The following is an 18897-nucleotide window of genomic DNA, read 5'->3' on the forward strand; positions in this document are numbered from 1 at the left end:
GCTTTGTGTACCGGATTTCAAATGAAAAGTTTTATAACACATTGTATGAACAAGTGCACAACTAAAAACAGACAAACAGTGGAAATTCATGTCCTCATTTAATGCATTTTGGGATAGAGTTATGTGGAATAATTGTTTTAATACACTTCCAATAAAATGTCTATTGTACTATTGTGAAGAGCACCAAGAACTAAGCACAAGTCAGTTGAAATGAAACTTCTTCTTACTGAAAAATATCTAAATCTTTTGATGAGTAATGGAACAGTATTAGGACAAAGTCACATCAAAATTTAGAGCCATTGTTGCTATTGGCACCAAAACTATGTTGTTTCGAAAAATTGTTACAGCAGATATGGCATCTGATAAAGTGGAGATATGCAGTGAATTGTGTGCCAGATGTGGTATTCACGAAATTAGTTATTTGCTGCATGGTGCACCACAGCCAAAGGAAATAAATAAAAATTCTTAGTGTTCCATCCACACGAATTTTAGGGTACAGTGTCTATTATACAGAAGTGTACACCACTTTCCACAACCCAGAGATAGTAGCTGAAACATTCCTGCAATCTTAGCCCAATAGACAACTTAATGCAATTTAATAACAGTCTGTGCAGGAATCAACTGTGCAGCTTTCCACTCTCATTAGACAGTCACTAGGATGCAGGCCGATGCCTGGCAGTAGGGTGGCGGGGTCAGTACGGCTGCGGTGCAGGTGGCCCCGGTGGACCTGGTGGGGGTGCTGATCCGACTTCGCCCAGCCAGGAGTCAGGACTCGGTGGAAAATCGGGGTATCCGTGAGTGCTGCTGCTGTTGCTGAGATCAGAGGCTGGACCGCTAGCCAGGCCAGGGTGGCCTGGTGGGAGGTGCCCCGGAGGTGGTCCTTGACCTAAAATATTAAAGAGAAGGGATCAGATGATTGATTTAAAAATTATATTGTACAACCACAGATCACAGTAAGCTCTCTTTATGCATTATTAAACAGTTTTTTTGCTCCCTGTAATCTCAACATTCCTTGCCTAGATGCCTGTCTGATTTGTTGTCCAACCTTGTCTGCTTCCCTTCTCTGTATCACAGTTGTTGGTATATTGATATTGCTCCAGTCTTCGTTCTGTTCATAATCTAACTTTGTGAAAGTCTTTTCTAATGTAATGGAACAATTTATCTTTTATGTCTGTTGTCCAGAACTTACATTTTGCTCAAAGAATTTAATCCTCCATTTCAGATTTCAATACATCAAGTTTTCATCATTCTGGCAGAAGTCATTGTTTTCCTCTTACAAAAAAACCCTTGAGTGCAAGGTCATAAAAGGCAAATGATGTTTATGGCATTCTACTCTCTACATATTGTCTATCATGCAACCAAAATATTAGCTGCTAATTGCTAAGGGGGTGGAGCTGGAGGTATCCAATTTCGAGCACAGCATAAGGCTACGGAGCATAGTTGAACTCATTAGTCAATGAGTACCTAACAACAGCGATAAAGTGCTAGTGGTGTAGACACAAAGCAGAGCAATGACAGCCAGCCGTGGTGGCCGTGCGGTTCTAGGCATTCCAGTCCGGAGCCGCGCTGCTGCTACGGTCGCAGGTTCGAATCCTGCCTCGGGCATGGGTGTGTGTGATGTCCTTAGGTTAATTAGGTTTAAGTAGTTCTGAGTCTAGGGGACTGATGACCACAGCAGTTGAGTCCCATAGTGCTCAGAGCCATCTGAACCATCAGAGCAATGACAATGATAAACAACGCAAACATTGCATTACATCTACAAGAATAGTTGCCAAAGGTCATCAGAAAGGAATCCAAAGAATTTTGCACATGGAGAAAGAAGTGACACGCAAAATATTAGAGTTTCTGCAAGATGAGTCAGTGGAATGTGTGGTGTTATATATGTTCCACTCGTAGACGATGTACATGAGGGGTACAATGATAACATTACATGCCTAACGTGTGAAAGTGATACTGAACAGGTGATGAACCACATAGTTCATCATCCTTTTTAGACACATCATTACAAATCTTGTTTCCAACGAAATGTAATAAATCATTGTACAAGGAGCAGGAGCTAAACATAATCACACACATGGAAGATCATCCACAGCATACTATAAAATCTATTACTATTAGATTTTGAATAAGTATACAGCTATATGACTATGTGGTGCATGAGAAAAACTACAGATATTCAAGAGGACAAGGCACACTATTACAAAAACTAGTGTTTGCTCGTTTCAAGGATGTTTGATACAATTTACAGGATATTCATGACAGTGACCTATTACGTTATGCACATCAAATTGCACATGATATAGATTACAGTGATTTCAAAGGAAGCAATGGATGGTTGTATAACTTCAAACAGTGCTGCAGATCTGGAAGATGTAACACAACAAAATTTCAAACAAAGTGTCAACTTGATGATGCACAGCAAACTGCAGAATCAACCCAAAAATTAGTAGATGAGATAAACAAACTTATGTCACTGTTCAGTAAGGAATTTGTGTTCAGTTCCAACCAGTCAGGATTTGAGGAGGAAATGCATTTGAAAAGAACCCTGGAAATTAGAGGTACCTAGAGAGTTGTATCAAGATCAACTAATATCAATGCCTTAATGCATTCATATAAACTTATGTTGACTATTAATGTGGATAGTAATCAGCTGGAAAGTTTTTTATTGAGCTGTGAGAACTTGGAGGTGCTCTGCCCCTACAATTCTTTCTTGTGTGTGTGATATTCCAAGGGCAATATGGAATATTTACATCACAGCAGACAAGAGTGGGTAGAAAGGCATAAGAGAACTGCACTTACGGTATGAGCACTGCTTTTGACCAATTTCAAAATAACTGGCTTTTGCTTGATCCCTGATCTGTGTATAAAAATCATACTCCATTACAGCAAATTATCACTTTTGTAAACTGTGTGACATTGCAGTTCGTACCACATGGAACCACTGGAGAAATTCAGCCTTTGGATGTTTGTTTTGTTCTGTACCTATAAAACATATTATGCCACTATCTGCAGCGAAGCTTCAGAGGACAGCCAGTTTCACAATAAGTTGCATGACAGATTGTTTCATGTTCAGTTGCATGCCATCGCATTCCATCAGTTATCATCACCCCATTATGGCAATACAATTCTACATGCTTTCTTTAAGAGTGGATACCTAGCTGAATGTCCTGCATGGTTTGTAACTCACAATAAGTTCACCTTCAGTCTTGATGGTGTGAACCTTCATGATCACTGTGGGGCACCATTTATCATTCAGTGTTCATGGTGCAAGTTTTGAACATTTCTTGATATTCGACACTGTCCATATGTGACATGTAATACATACATCCTATAGAAGGTTGATCTCTGCGCGTCCTGGACACTCATTTTTTGTTGCTCTCCTGATGCACATGGTGAGTCATCAGACGCTAATATTTTTCCTATCATAACTGTTAACACAACACTTTCAAATGAGCCTCACTAGAGATTGAACTTGCGACCTCACACTCAAGGGGTTCCTTCTTGGTCATTATTGGTCGTACAATCTTTGGATCAATTACTTTATGAAGGATTTTTGTAATAGGAGTTACAATGTAATCATTGTGATTCTGAGCTAAGTAACATATTAAGCTATCTGTGTAACCAGTCGTTTATTAGCGGAATATTTCCTGAATGGCTGAAATATGCTGAAGTTAAGCCTCTGTTTAAGAAGGGAGATAAAGAAATAGCATCAAATTTCCGTCCAATTTCACTGTTGCTAGCATTCTCAAAAATTTTCGAAAAAGTAATGTACAGTCGTCTTTATAACCATCTTATCTCAAATAACATACTGTCAAAGTCACAGTTTGGATTTCTAAAAGGTTCTGATATTGAGAAGGCTATCTACACTTACAGTGAAAATGTGCTTAATTCATCAGACAAAAAATTGCAGGCAACTGGTATATTTTGTGATCTGTGAAAGGCATTTGACTGTGTAAATCACAATATCCTTTTAAGTAAACTAGAATATTATAGTATAACAGGAAATGCTGCAAAATGGTTCAAATCTTATATCTCTGGCAGGAAACAAAGGGTGTTATTAGGAAAGAGACATGTATCAAGCTATCAGGCCTCATCCAACTGGGAACTAATTACATGTGGGGTCCCACAAGGTTCCATTTTGGGGCCCTTACTTTTTCTTGTGTATATCAATGACCTTTCATCAGTAACATTACCAGATGCCAAGTTTGTTTTGTTTGCCGATGATACAAACATTGCAATAAATAGCAAGTCAAATGTAGTCTTAGAAAGATCAGCCAATAAAATATTTGTGGACATTAATCACTGGTTCCTAGGCAATTCTTTGTCACTAAACTTTGAAAAAACACACTACATGCAGTTCAGAACTTGTAAGGGGTGTCCCAAGAGTATATGTCTAACATACGATGACAAGAAGATAGAAGAAGTGGACAGTGTTAAATTCTTGGGATTACAGCTTGATAATAAATTCAACTGGGAGGAGCACACCACAGAACTGCTCAAGCGCCTTAACAAATCTCTGTTTGCAATGCGAATTTTGTCAGACATAGGGGATATAAAAATGAAAAAGCTGGCATACTATGCTTACTTTCATTCCATAATGTCATATGGGATTATTTTTTGGGGTAATTCATCAAGCCAAGCTAAAGTTTTCCGGGCACAAAAACGTGCAGTGAGAGTTATATGTGGTGTGAACTCAAGAACATCCTGCAGAAGCCTGTTTAGGGAACTAGGGATACTAACTACTGCTTCCCAATATATTTATTCCTTAATGAAATTTGTCATTAAAAATATATCACTTTTTCAAACCAACAGCTCAATTCATGGAATCAATACTAGAAATAAGAATAATCTTCACAAGGATTTAAAGTCACTTAGTCTTGTACAAAAAGGTGTGCATTATTCAGGAACACACATTTTCAATAACTTGCCAGCAGCCATAAAAAGCTTAACAACCAATGAAATTCAGTTTAAGAGAAGCCTAAAGGATTTATTGGCGGCCAACTCCTTCTACTCCATTGATGAATTTCTTAGTAAAACCAACTGATTTGTATATAAGTACAACATAACTTCTGCACAATTTCAGTGCAGTAATGTGTTCATTGAAAATTTGTGTGTGTGTGTGTGTGTGTGTGTGTGTGTGTGTGTGTGTGTGTGTGTGTGTGTGTGTGTGTGTGTGTGTTACTATAATCTAACTTCTGCACCATTTCAGTGCAGTAATGTGTTCATTGTAAATAAGTATTACAGTAGTTGTATTACCTTATAAATAAATAAAAAACTTTTTTATTTTAAATTCAGTGCATTAGTATTTGTAAAATGACTCTTAGTGTTCATTAAAAAATGACGATCATTCCACTTGGGACCTGTGGAATAGTACATTAGCTTATTTGTTTTAGTTGTAAATATTTGTCATGTATTGTTGTTTTTCTGACATGTTCCACATCCTGGAGGACCTCCTCACTACGGATCAATTGGAATGAAAGTAAATCTAATCTAATCTAAACATTCTGCATCTTACAACAGCAAATGACTGTAAATTAATTACGCTGAGAAAAATAAAAAAATAATGACAATTGTTCTTGTAAAAAATAGTGGTTAGGGTTTGATTTAAAACACTGTGTGAAATGTAATCATGAACAGAAAAGAGGTGTCTTACTGCAATGTTCACAAATTTAACATTGTGTAGTTCTGAGTGAACTGATCACTTATGAGCTACATCATGACATCATCACTACCTTGGCCAATTGTTATTTATGACGTGAGGAATATAATCTCTCTTAATTCTATGTCTAAATCTTTACTCCTCAAACCTCTGTAAAGCATCTGGCACAAGACACTTCACATTTTACCATTTAGGGCTTCTTTCTGTTACATTCACATATGAAATGCAGGAAGAATGACAGTCTGAATGCCTCTGAGCACACTGTAATTAATCTAATTTTGTCCTCACAATCCCTATGGGAGCAATGTATTGGGGGTTGTAGTATATCTCTGGAGTTACCATTTAAAGCTGGTTCTTAAAACTTCATAAGAAGGCTTTCTGGAGATAGTTTGCATTTACCTTTAAGTGTCTGTGAGTTTGCTGTATGCATATTTGTACATGTATGTGACACTGTGTTTATATATTTCTTAGTTTGGCAGTCTCCTATTGTATGAAAGTTTGCTTTGTAAGTTTTGGTCATAATTTTGGTTCAGAACACAATACTGAGTTATTTGTATGTTCTTGTAACATTAGGTGCATGTCACTTGAAAACAGACATTTAACAAGCTCCTCATTCAGGTATTGAAGCCAAGGGATGTTGACCAGGTGCTGTGGCATTCTCTGCCATGAGGCGTCATGCAGATGCTTGACTAATGAGGCATGCTGAACGTACACAGAGAAGGGCAGCACAAATGGTCACAGGTTTGTTTGACCCATGGGAGAATGTTACAGTGATGCTGAAAAAACCAAACCAGCAGCTCTTGAAGATGCCTGCTAACAAAATTTCAAGAATCAGCTTTAAATGATGACTCTAGGAATATACTACAGCCCCCTATGTATTAGACATATGGGGATTGTGAGGACACGATTACAATAATTATAGCATGCACAGAGGCCTTCAACAATCATTCTACCTGTGCTCCATATATGAATAGAATGGAAAGAAACCCTAATAACTGGTGTAGAGGGACATACCCTCTGCCATGCACTTCACAGTGCTTTGCAGAGTATGGATGTAGATGCAGATGTAGATGTATGTATGGAGGAGCATATGTTCAGCACACCACTCTCCCAGCCATTCCGCTGACTTTCCAGTTCTTGGAGCCACTACTTGTCAATCAAATAGCTCCTCAATTAGCATCGTGGGCTGATTACACCTCATATCAGTCCTCCCACCAAGGAAAAATTCTTGGTAGTACCTCTACATGACCACGCACCTACAGAGGATCCAAATTGACATTTGCCCCAGACCAATCATTATTTGAAATAAAATCAAATTTGCTTGTTAAATCCATTTGTGATTGTCTGTAATCATTTGGGGTGTTATTCCATATTTCATCTGCTATTATAGAGCTGAAATGGACAAATTATTACTATGGGAATCTAATCTTGTCACCATAGCTGAAAGGTAAATGCAAGTGGCTATCATGGATTTTTTTTCTTGGCACAGGGTGCGCTCAGCCTTGTGATGCCAATTGAGGGGCTAACTGAGTAAGAAGTAGTGACTCCAAGATACAGTAAGTCGACAAAATGTCTGGAAGGGCAGTATGCTGACCACATGCCCCTCCACAGCGTGACAACATGATGCCAAATGGCATAGTATGACATGACAACCAGCTGACGTCCCTTGAGCCTTCCCGGCCTATAAAAGGAGATCAATTTCATTATTAATTGAAGGCTCTGTGTTTGAAAATCGTAAGAAGTAGGCAAGTAATGTGAAAGTCCAGATGCATTTTTGGAGAAGAAAGAAAAGGAAAATAAATGCAAGAAGAAGAATGGAGAAGGATTTTTAAAGGTTGGGGGTGTGAGTTGGTTGAGAGGGAGAAGGCTAAGGGTGCATGAAGAAGAAGTGCACCTGGACGTAGAGGTATGTGACTTGTACAATGACGCCGAATGGGGACTGCCCTGCACCCTGGCTGCTGCCCGAGGCTGGGTTCGATCCCTTGGCATCTGTGCCCATATAGAGCTTTTTTAACATGTGTGTATCTTGGGTGGGATGGTTATTTTGGTCCAGACAGCCTTCCACTCCCGTGGAAATCTGCTTGACTGCCCTAAATGTTGTATTTGCACGAGTGCAACAATGGGAGCAGTTCAATACTAACCGAGCGTGGTGTAGACAGCGAGACCGTCACCGGCATACGGGAAGGCAGGTCCCAGCGCTGTGGGGGAGTGGCTGGCCGACAGGTAGGGCGGTGTGCCGGGGCCGGTGCCGCCCCCATGCAGGAAGTGCCCTGCAGGCCGGCTGCTGCCTGACTGCGGGCTCGATCCCTCACCGTCCATGCCCATATTCACCACCGTGCTGTAGCTGTCATTGCTATTCAGGTCTGCAAGTAAACACACATCTGCATCAATATTCAGAAACTTTCATTTACAGGGATCAGATTATATCTATTTACCAAACTATTAAGTCTAACCGACTATAGTCTTCAGTTCATCTCTTACTTCTGATCAAGAGTCTAGCTTCTGCAACTTACAGTTTCTCACACTTCTCAGTTTATTTAGGCCTTTGTTTTTCAGATAACATCACAGTGTGAGTAATTGTGATTGTTGAAAAGCAGAGGACACATTGTTCCAGTAGAGGGCTTGAAGAGTATATTGGAGTGGAGTGAGGGTAATCAGACTAAAGCAAGATACAGCAATAGACAACACCGCTTACATTAATGGTAGGAACGAGACCAATAATTGAATGAGATTTTCACTCTGCAGCTGAGTGTGTGCTGATATGAAACTTTCTGGCAGATTAAAACTGTGTGCCGGACCGAGACTCAAACCTGGGACCTTTGCCTTTCGCGGGCAACTGCTGTACCATTTGAGCTACCCAGGCACCACCCACACCCCATCCTCACAGCTTTACTTCTGCCAGTATCTCATCTCCTACCTTCCGAACTTTACAGAAGCTCTCCTGCAAACCTTGCAGAACTAGCACTCCTTTCTTTCAGCAGTAAACACACATCTGCATCAATATTCAGAAACTTTCATATACAGGGATCAGATTATATCTATTTACCAAACTATTAAGTCTAACCAACTATAGTCTTCAGTTCATCTCTTACTTCTGATAAAGAGTCTAGCTTCTGCAACTTACAGTTTCTCACACTTCTCAGTTTATTTAGGCCTTTGTTTTTCAGTTAACATCACAGTGTGAGTAATTGTGCTGCCTGACTGTAAAGTTTGGAAGGTAGGAGACGAGGTACTGGCAGAAGTACAGCTGTGAGGATGGGGCATGAGTCATGCCTCGGTAGCTCAGATGGTAGAGCACTTGCCCCCGAAAGGCAAAGGTCCCGAGTTCGAGTCTCAGTCCGGCACACAGTTTTAATCTGCCAGAAAGTTTCAAGACCAATAACTGTTTTCTAGAGCTAGAAGAGTGTTTAATTCCCATGCAGCTTTGGAGTAGAGCATTCTAGAGTTAGGCTTCAGATGGGGAAAGAGATTTTCAAAATATATCTTTCTTATGAAGGGGTATAGAGAGAATTTTGTTGTGTTGAGAATGAGTGTTAACTGCTATGCTTTTCATAAGCAAGAGTTGAAGTCAGAGACAAATAATGCAGTCTGCTTCACTGACAAATTCAGCTGCTGAGTGCTCTCTCTGCAGCCATCCTTGAAGGACTGTTCCCATAACAGGAAGAATTAGATACTGTACAAACTATGTATTTAATCACAATTTACAGGATGAATAAAGAAATAAATACAATTTTCAAAGCCAAATTTTCACCAGTGACACAGATAAACCCCTAAACCTCTCATTGTTTCACCATTGCCACTTGATAGCTTAGAAACATATGGTGTTTTCAAAATGTAAATTTCACTCTGCCTATTAAAATCATTTGGCTGGCCAGAATCAAACTACAATGCTTGCCGTTCACATCCCATGATCTTATTAATTGAGATACCCACAAATAATCTGCCAAATAACTTCTAATACCTCATGGACTCGACAGAATCTTTTGTGTGTATATTGCTCTGTGTATGTTTCCCTATGAACCACACCATTTTAAACCACCAAAAGAATATCAAATGATGAGTGCATGTTAGAGCATAAGAATAAGACTAAGGCAGTATGGTTTGTTATTAAATTGGAGTTAGATGCATTAGTTAAAACCTGGAAATTTCAAAAATTAAACAAAGCAACAAAACTATTGTGAATCCTGTTTAAAAATCTAAATGCATCAATAAATTACTCATAAATGTAAGAGTAGATGTGATTACTTATCAAAACAGTATAAATTTCTTTGCCTTGGCATGGACAAGAAATGTGACCCCATTGTGGCATGTAGTAAAGTTCCTACTGAAGTTCTAAAAAATATTATTTTGTTCTAAAATTGGTAAAAGTAATTAAATTTGTTTGTGGTAAAATGGCACACCATCTGTCATTTAAACAAGCTGATTTCCATGATGTGCCTGAGTATGCAGAGGTAAAACCACTACATAAAAAGGCAAACTTGTGATGCGGGAAGTGGTCTTTCCCAGTAAAACATCTTATCTGCCTTACAGGATGACCAAGAATCATTTTCCCATCTAGTAGTGCAGCGAAGTGTGTGTTGATTTACATAATGTTTGTTGATGTGTATTTCTTGTGTTAGTTGGTAATCAATAACCAAACACTCATGTATAAAACAGTTTCAGATATAGTGGCGAGATAAAGTATGGAAGCACTGTGAGAGATGCATGTTTGAACACAAGTACAGAGCCTGCAGCTTCCATTGTTGTATCGGAGCACAAATGGCACCTGTGCAATGATTTCAATATATTGCAAGTATCAGTAGCAGTCAAACAGTGTTCTGTGTACTTGTGAGTGAATTATGTTGGACCTAAGTAAATTCAAACATGGACAAATTGTTGTTGCTTGTGTGATAGGTACTTCCATAATCAAGGGAGGCCAAGTATTAGGTGTTTCAAAGGCAGCATATTGAAAATGCAGGGAAAGCATCTGGTAAGTCACAAAGCAGATGAAGGTCTGTGTTGAATGATCATGACAGGCAGTCATTGGAAAGGATTATGGCCAAAAAATAAGAGGACGACAACTGAAAAAGCCACTGCAGAACTGAGTGTCGCACTCGCAAACCATATCAGCACCAAGATAACACAAAGAGAGCTCCATAAGCAAGGGAAGACAGGATGAACAGGAATCCCAAAACCATTCATCAGTGATGCAAATACCCATAACATGAAAACACGGAGCCGAAGCCATAAAAGAGGAACTACGAAGAATGGAAAAAAGTCATTTAGTCGGATGAGCCTTTTTACATACTGTTATAAATCTACATAGATACTCTGCAAGCCACAGAACGGTGCTTGGCAGAGGATACCCTGTACCACTACTTACCATTTCCTTCCCTGTTCCACTTGCAAACAGAGCGAGGAAAAAATGACTATCTATATGCCTCCATAGGAGCCCTAATTTCTCGCCATCTCATCTTCATGGTCCTTACACGTAACGCATGTTGACAGCAGTAGAATCGTTCTGCAGTCAGCTTCAGATGCCAGTTCTCTCGATAGTGTTTCTTGAAACGAACGTCGCCTTCCCGCCAGGAATTCCTATTTGACTTCCCGAAGCATCTCTGTAACACGTATTGTTCGAACCTACCGGTAACAAATCTAGCAGCCCACCACTCAACTCTTCGATCTCTTCCTTCAGTCTGACCTGACACGGAACCCAAACATTCAAGCAGTATTCAAGATGAGGTTGCACCAGCGTCCTATATGAGGTCTCATTTACAGGTGAACCACTCTTCCCCAAAATTCTCCCAGTAAACCAAAGTTGGCCATTCGCCTTTCCTACCCCAGTTCTCGCATGCTCGTTCCATCTCATATCGCTTCACAATGATACGCCCAGATACTAGCTGTCTAGTCTCTGTAATAAAATAAATAAATAAATAAAAATAAAAATAAAGAAATGGCTGAGTGAAGGGATCAACATCGAACTTCAATGGAAGTCTTGTGACGTCCACTGTGGTCCCCAGAACAAACGCAACGAACAATGACGAAGAAAATGAGGAACATTACAGGTTTGATCTTCCTACTCATCCGCATTGGCTTACATTTTCCCACATTTAGGGCTAGCTACTATTCATCACACGAAATGTAAATTTTGTCTAAGTCGTTTTGTATCTTCTTACAGTCATTCAACTTCGACACCTTACAGTAGCCATGGCGTCATCAGCAAACAACCGGTGATTGCTGTCCACCCTGTTAGACAAATTAATTTTGTATATAGAGAACAACAGCAGTCCTATCAGACTTCCATGGGGCACTCCTGACGATATCCTTGTCTCTGATGAACACTCGCCGTCGAAGACAACAAACTGGGTTCTATTATTTAAAAAGTCTTCGAGACACTCACATATCTGTGAACTTAGTCCATATGCTCATACCTTCGTTAACAGCCTGCAATGGGCACCATGTCAAATGGTTTTCGGAAATCTAGAAATACGGAATCTTTCCGTTGCCCTTCACCTACAGTTCACAGCATATCAAGTGAGAAAGGGGCAAGCTGAGTTCCGCAGACCGATGCTTTCTAAAATCATGCCGATTCGTGGACATAAGCTACTCAGTCTCAAGAAAGTTTATTATATTCAAACTGAGAATATGTTCAAGAATTCTGCAGCAAACAGAAGTTAGGGATACTGGTTCTTTTACCCTTCTTATATATTGGAGTCGCCTGCGCTTCTTTCCAGTAAGTTGGGACTGTTTCCTGCTTTGAGGTGAGTTTACGTCTCAAAAGTGAAACATGTCGAGGGTTCAGTGATTATTTGGGCGGCCATATCGTGATATTCCATGAGCCTTATGGTTACTCTGCAAAGTCACCTTACTGCCAAGGACTGTGTGGCGATTTGGTTGACAGGCGAATCCCTTGGCGGAATGTTTGTTTCCAATGGTAGTGCTGTGTTCCAAGGCGACAGGGCCATTGTCCACGCACCTCACATCGTCCAGTACTGGTCCTGTGAGGACGTGGATGAATTTCGCATCTTTCTTGGCTACCAATCGCCAGATCTCAGTATTACTGACCATCTTTGGTCTATTTTGGAGAGAAACCTATCTCCATCATCGTTGCCTGAATTTGGCACTATTTTATAGGAATAATTGTATAAGATCCTTTTTCAAACCATGTGGGATCTGTATTTATCCATTCTGAGACTAGAAGCTGTTACGGAATCCAAGGGGCTTCCTACACTGTATTATGCATGGTGGTATGATACGTTTTCGTTGATTTTTTTTTCTTACACCTGTATCGGATGCTGAATTTTCACTGCATGAACAACAAACATTTAGTAAGTGATAAAATATTTGCCCTTCATTGGGAGGGTCGTTCAATAAGTAAGCTAATGCAACACATTTTTTTTCTGAAAGTAGGTTGGTTTTTTTCGGGATTCCAATATACAATATTATTCCACACTCTTTTGGCTAAAAACCCTATTTTTCAACATAATCTCTGCTCAATGCGACGGCCTTGCGCCACCTTACTGGGAGGACCTGTATGCCCGCCCAGTACCGTTCTTTTTGTCGTCATCGGAGCCAACGCCTTGCTGCAACAGTAACCTTTTCCACAATCCACTTACTGCTTACCAAGGAGTGCATCCTTCTCGGAGCTAGACAGACAGAAATCGTACGTTGTGAGATCTGGGCTGTAGGATGGATGAGGAAGAAGAGTCCAATGAAGTTCTGAAAGCTTCTCTCGGGTGGGCAGGCTTGTGTGAGGCCTTGTCAGATGGAGAAGTAGAAGTTCGTTTGCGTTTTTGTGGCGACGAACAGGCTAAATTGGTTTCTTCATTCCTGAGAGCAGCACAGTATCGTTGCAACATCAGGGAGGACATCAAACGGAATAAAGTCTTCAGAGTCCCAGAAGGCTGCCGCCATGATTTTACGGGCTGAGAGTGCGTCTTTGAACTTTTTCTTCGCAGGAGAGACGATGTGGAGCTACTTAGTGGATTGCCTTTTTGTCTGGTACGAAATTATGAAACCATGTTTCATAGCCTGTCGTGATGTACGATAAAAACTTGTCACGGTCAGCCTTGTAACGAGCAAGCAATGCCGGGGCACACACCTTTGAGTATCCCAACTGGAGGACGAGTGTGTTAGCACTACCAACACAGACGTCCGGTTGAGCAGAGGCGTTTGATTGCGATCCGTTGACCACCTAGAATGAGAGTGTCCGCACGTTCCAACACTGCAGAATCACAGCTGTGTGCGGCCGACCGGCTCACGGTAGACCGGACGGGTTAGCACGCCCTTGTGATGATGACAGATACCCCCTCCAAACGACTCACTGTGCTTTTGTTCACTGCCAGGTGTCCGTAGACATTTCGCAAACGCCTACGAATACCTGCAATGCTCTGATGTTCCACCACGAGAATCTCAATGACATTTCTCTGCTTGGAATGCACCTCCGTTACAGACGCCATTTTGAAGGCTACGTATAGTGCTGCCACCTATCAGAAAATCGTGAAAGTGTAGGGGAGGCAGAAATATTCCACAAAAGGATGATGCAGATGACAAGTATCTGAGTATGCTGAAGTTATATGCTCAGAGACCAGACGACGACGACAAAAGTTAAATTTAAATTCAACCAGCTGCCATTACGGATTATGGCATGCTGACAGCTAACAAGCTAAAGTCGGGTTGTACAGTACTCTATTGCTCCCATTTCTAGCTGGTGTAACATGACATCAAAGAGAAAGAAAGTGGTATTTTCTGTGGAGAAAAAGCCAGATGCATCGTGTAGGACAGATAAAGCGGAATAATTGTTGTAAAATATTTTTTATGAACAAAGTATTGGAACTCAGCGATGTCAGATTGGAAGAATAACAGGAAAGAAACTGAATAGTTCTGTTCCGGAAGGATGGCTCGTGATCTGCAGGCAATGACGATGGTTATAGTGGATTAGTTGACGATGTTGGTGCCCTATCTGTAGACATTATGACACATACACTGGCGATATTGCAGCTGGACAAAACACTATTTTGTTTGGACCGCCAGAAGGAAACAACTTGGTGAAACTAATGTTGGTGAAACGCCTGCGTGATTGTGCTGCCAGGGCCGGTTGAGTATTTTTGCCGCACAAGCGACTTATCATTTTGCACCCCTAGTCTCCTTCCTCTTTTCCCTCGCACATATTCACCGAAAAAAATATATAATTTGTGTATTTGTATGGAAAATTGGAAATTTGGGCTAAGGTCTTATGGGACCAAACTGCAGAGGTCATCAGTCCCTAAGCCTACACACTACTTAATCTAACTTAAACTAACTTACGCCAAGGACGACACACGCACCCCTATGCCCGAGGGAGGACTCGAACCTCCGTCGGGGGGAGGCGCACGGACCGTGACAAGGCGCCTAAGACCGCGTGGCTACCCCACGCGGCTGTATTTGTATGTTTATACGAATTTTTCCCTGAATATCCGGACCAAGTTCTTCTGTACAGCTGACAAGTCGGAACAACACCTACGAGGTGTAAAACGTGGAGAGGAGAAACAGTCTTTCTTTTCACTCCATTCCGCCCTTAGTCTGTTTTACTGGCCGTCCGAAAAATATTGCATATCTTGTGTTTCGTTATTCACCGTCTTCGTTCTGAAATTTTCTTTTGTTTCTTATATACAGCACAGGTGTCCGTGGAGAATACCCTATCGAAACATGTATTTAGGCATCATATGCGCGTGGCAAGCGAGAAAAGGGTCACAAAATTTACCATTGGCGATGTTTTGAGAGAGTAATCAAACCGCATATCGTGAAGAAAAAATGCATTTCAGTAGTTGCACACACAATGTCAGTGTTCATAACTGGTCTGTACAGCAGTAACTGGTTCCGTGTACACTCTAATGAAGAACTTGACCGATGTTATTTCAGAAATACGAGCATGCTGAAGAGGAGAGACGCGAAAATATATTTAAGTCACGCCTACACTTTTGACGAAACTGCATTCATTAACCGGTTTTTGAACGGCACATTCTACTCTAGTCTAGCACACATCACAATGCAGGTAAAACCTAGTTTACACGACGACACTACGTTGCAGACAACTGAGCTACCGGCCACTGCGCTTGCGCGCCCCGCGTATGCGCAACTCCGTGGTTAAACTAAACACTTTCGGCGTGTTCCAACTTTAGGGACACTAATTACATGAGTTTTTGAGGTTATTTGTGTCCGTAGAGTGTAGACAAACTTAAATATGAAGTGGGGAACGGAGAATGATTTCGCTTTTTGGATATCAATGGTTCGCAAAGGTGTTTGTGGGATTTCAGTGATGCCGATTACAAAAATAAGCAACATATTGCTGCTCCTGAGACCGTCATGTGCGATCATAACATAGATGGTTTGACAGTATCTGAGCTGCAGGGCAAAATTTATTGAGTTAGGAGCACATATACAACCGAATTAAGAAAAATACAAGCAAGTGGCAATGCTCTCGTCTACAATCGTTCGATTTGCCCAACTCTTTGTTAAGCAATATTGTTGACAGGAGGGAAGGCTATACAAATTCAAGAGGCTGCATTCTTTATTCAACAGTCATCTATTTAAAACGTCGCTGTAGTGCTCCACATTCACATATGTTAGAATTTTGAAATATTGCCACCGTTCAAATGGTTCAAATGGCTCTGAGCACTATGGGACTCAACATCTTAGGTCATAAGTCCCCTAGAACTTAGAACTACTTAAACCTAACTAACCTAAGGACATCACACACACCCATGCCCGAGGCAGGATTCGAACCTGCGACCGTAGCAGTCCCTCAGTTCCGGACTGCAGCGCCAGAACCGCTAGACCACCGCGGCCGGCGCCACTGTTCAGATCTATCTTCAAGAGAGTAGTTTGCAAACAATTCTCTTCTAAATGCGGCCTGCTTCGAATAATTATTGCTGTTAATGTTAATAATTATTAATGTTAATGTTAATAATTGTTAGTGTTAATGAAAAAGCGTCATCACCAACTTAAACCGCATCTTATAGCATGCCGAGTGTTCTCGATTGTAATGCACGCAATATGATATGTAATCTCAGCTCTGGCGACAGTGCTTCATGCATTACAGTACCTTTATTCCTTATCACATAATTAACTCTATTTAGAAGAAACGTGAACAGTGCTGGTGGCATTCTAAGATCCAGTCACGAATCGAAATACGTTTCTTATTTTTTTTCTTATGCAGCGATTCCACGCAACAAGCTTTAACTCCATCACAACTCGTGCTACGCGCAGCTGCCAAAACGTTCATTTCAGACACGACTCAGTGACCCACGAAACGACGAAACTGGTGTATACTGGTGTCCCCGTGTCTGCAGTCATATATGAAACCACTTGCGTGCAACACATTCCATGGAACGAGTGGTGCAACCAGTCATATATGAAACCACTTGCGTGCAACTCATTCCATGGAACGAGTGGTGCAACCCAACGTCGTCGTGTAAACTAGGCTTAAGACATGCTGTGACGTGCCCGTTGTCCACATTTTTCTCGCAAGGGAACCGTACTAACTTAACCTCACCGATTTGATTCATGCTGACGGGGTCAGTAGGCCGCGGCTAGGACTTCAAGATATGTAAACAGCACGACGCAACTCTCAACCGTTTCCGTGAAAACCGACTTTGAACGTTTTAGGCGTGTTTACATACTTCGCATGCTCGCCAGTAAGCGGTTAGTTTCATAAGCCTGAGGTCACGGGATCGAATGTGCCAACCGAGAACCGTTTACGAATGTAAAGCTAGCACACTGAGAAATCGTGCACATGCAAAAATTCGGCGTTCGTCACACATGGTGAACGTCGCAATAATTATTGTTTTCCATGTTTCTACGATCGCTGTCATCCTGATTCGTGCAGTCTTTCATGATACACTTTTCACAAATGTAGATACAATAATATAAATGAAATGACTATACTGATTTGATTGAAAGTTCTCGTGTATCTTCTTTTTTTTATTTCCGAACTGCCGACGAAAAAATATTTTTCTCCTTTTTCAGGGTAAATATTATGTAAATAATAAACGAATAATTTAATATTGATAATCTGGACAATCAAAATAAATCTTTTGTCAGAATTGTCTGGGAATGACGAAAAAGTATCGGCAGCGAGATTCAGTCCAGAGATCTCGCTCTTATAGAACTACGCTCTTGCTCGCTCGACTGCGGACTGCTTACATGTTTGCGCCCTTGCAAAATATATAAGCACGCCTAAATTTTTCGAAGTCGATCTGTTTTCGGAAACGGTTGGGGGTTGCGTCTTCCTGTTAGCATATGTTGAAGTCCTAATCGTGCCCTACATACCCTGTCAATATGAAACTGATGGGTGAGTGTTAGTGCGTATGATCCTCTTGTCAGCGGCCGGCAGCTGTGTCAACACTTGGTGTCTGTAGTACGTATATCGTATGCTACTCTCCCGTTAACAGGCAGCGTATAAAACCACACATGTACCTATGTTTCTGGGAAAGCATAGGTGACACATGGAGCTAATGATGTCTTGAATGGTTTTATACGATCTAAACTGATTACGAAACAATAAAATACTATCATACAGTGAAACTGTTTGCTAATTAAGATTGGAAACAAATCAACGCCGGCCGACTGCTGCTAATTACCTCGCGAGAAGTGCCTTGTTATGTTGTCCGTTAAGTACTCATTCAGGCAACGAGTGACAGCATACGAACAGTAGATCACAGGATCTCATTAAAAACGGAGACTAGATATTAGCGAAAGTACTGTATCATGAGGCGACGTTTTAACTCAGGTTAGAAAAACGCCAGCGGGCTAGTATGGTCTTAATATACAACAGTGAGCTGATAGTTCCACTACGACACGTTACTCTGCAACTACGACATACGCTATGTCATAGAATCTTTATATTATAATTAGATTACAATTTTTTTAAGCTTTGTAAAAATAGGATTAGAACATAACTGTAATTTGTTTTGTTGCTTAATAGATCTGAAGACGGGCGATATTGCCCGAAACTGGTAATCCATTGATATAATAAAAGTGTATATATGGTGTATGTATGGTCGAAGTAGAGAGGATATAAAATGTAGACTGGCAATGGCAAGGAAAGCGTTTCTGAAGAAGAGAAATTTGTTAACATCGAGTATTGATTTAAGTGTCAGGAAGTCGTTTCTGAAAGTGTTTGTATGGAGTGTAGCCATGTATGGAAGTGAAACATGGACGATAAATAGTTTAGACAAGAAGAGAATAGAAGCTTTTGAAAAGTGGTGCTACAGAAGAAT

At 40.8% G+C, this 18897-nt stretch overlaps 1 protein-coding gene across 1 annotated transcript in view; it reads right to left on the minus strand.

The window, feature by feature from the left end:
• Positions 1 to 236: 236 nt before the first annotated feature.
• The window catches only part of LOC126262625 (LIM/homeobox protein Lhx3), a 221824-nt gene continuing 203163 nt past the window's right edge, over positions 237 to 18897 (minus strand). Inside the window, exons 6-7 of the mRNA XM_049959383.1 lie at positions 7801 to 8022; positions 237 to 886 (exon numbers count right to left, since the gene is read on the minus strand). Of these exons, the coding sequence (XP_049815340.1) occupies positions 693 to 886; positions 7801 to 8022 (416 nt within the window). The 3' untranslated portion in view covers positions 237 to 692. The remainder of the gene's footprint in view (positions 887 to 7800; positions 8023 to 18897) is intronic.

This window comes from Schistocerca nitens, chromosome 6 (genome assembly GCF_023898315.1).
Source record: "Schistocerca nitens isolate TAMUIC-IGC-003100 chromosome 6, iqSchNite1.1, whole genome shotgun sequence".
Classification (NCBI taxonomy): Eukaryota; Metazoa; Arthropoda; class Insecta; order Orthoptera; family Acrididae; genus Schistocerca; species Schistocerca nitens.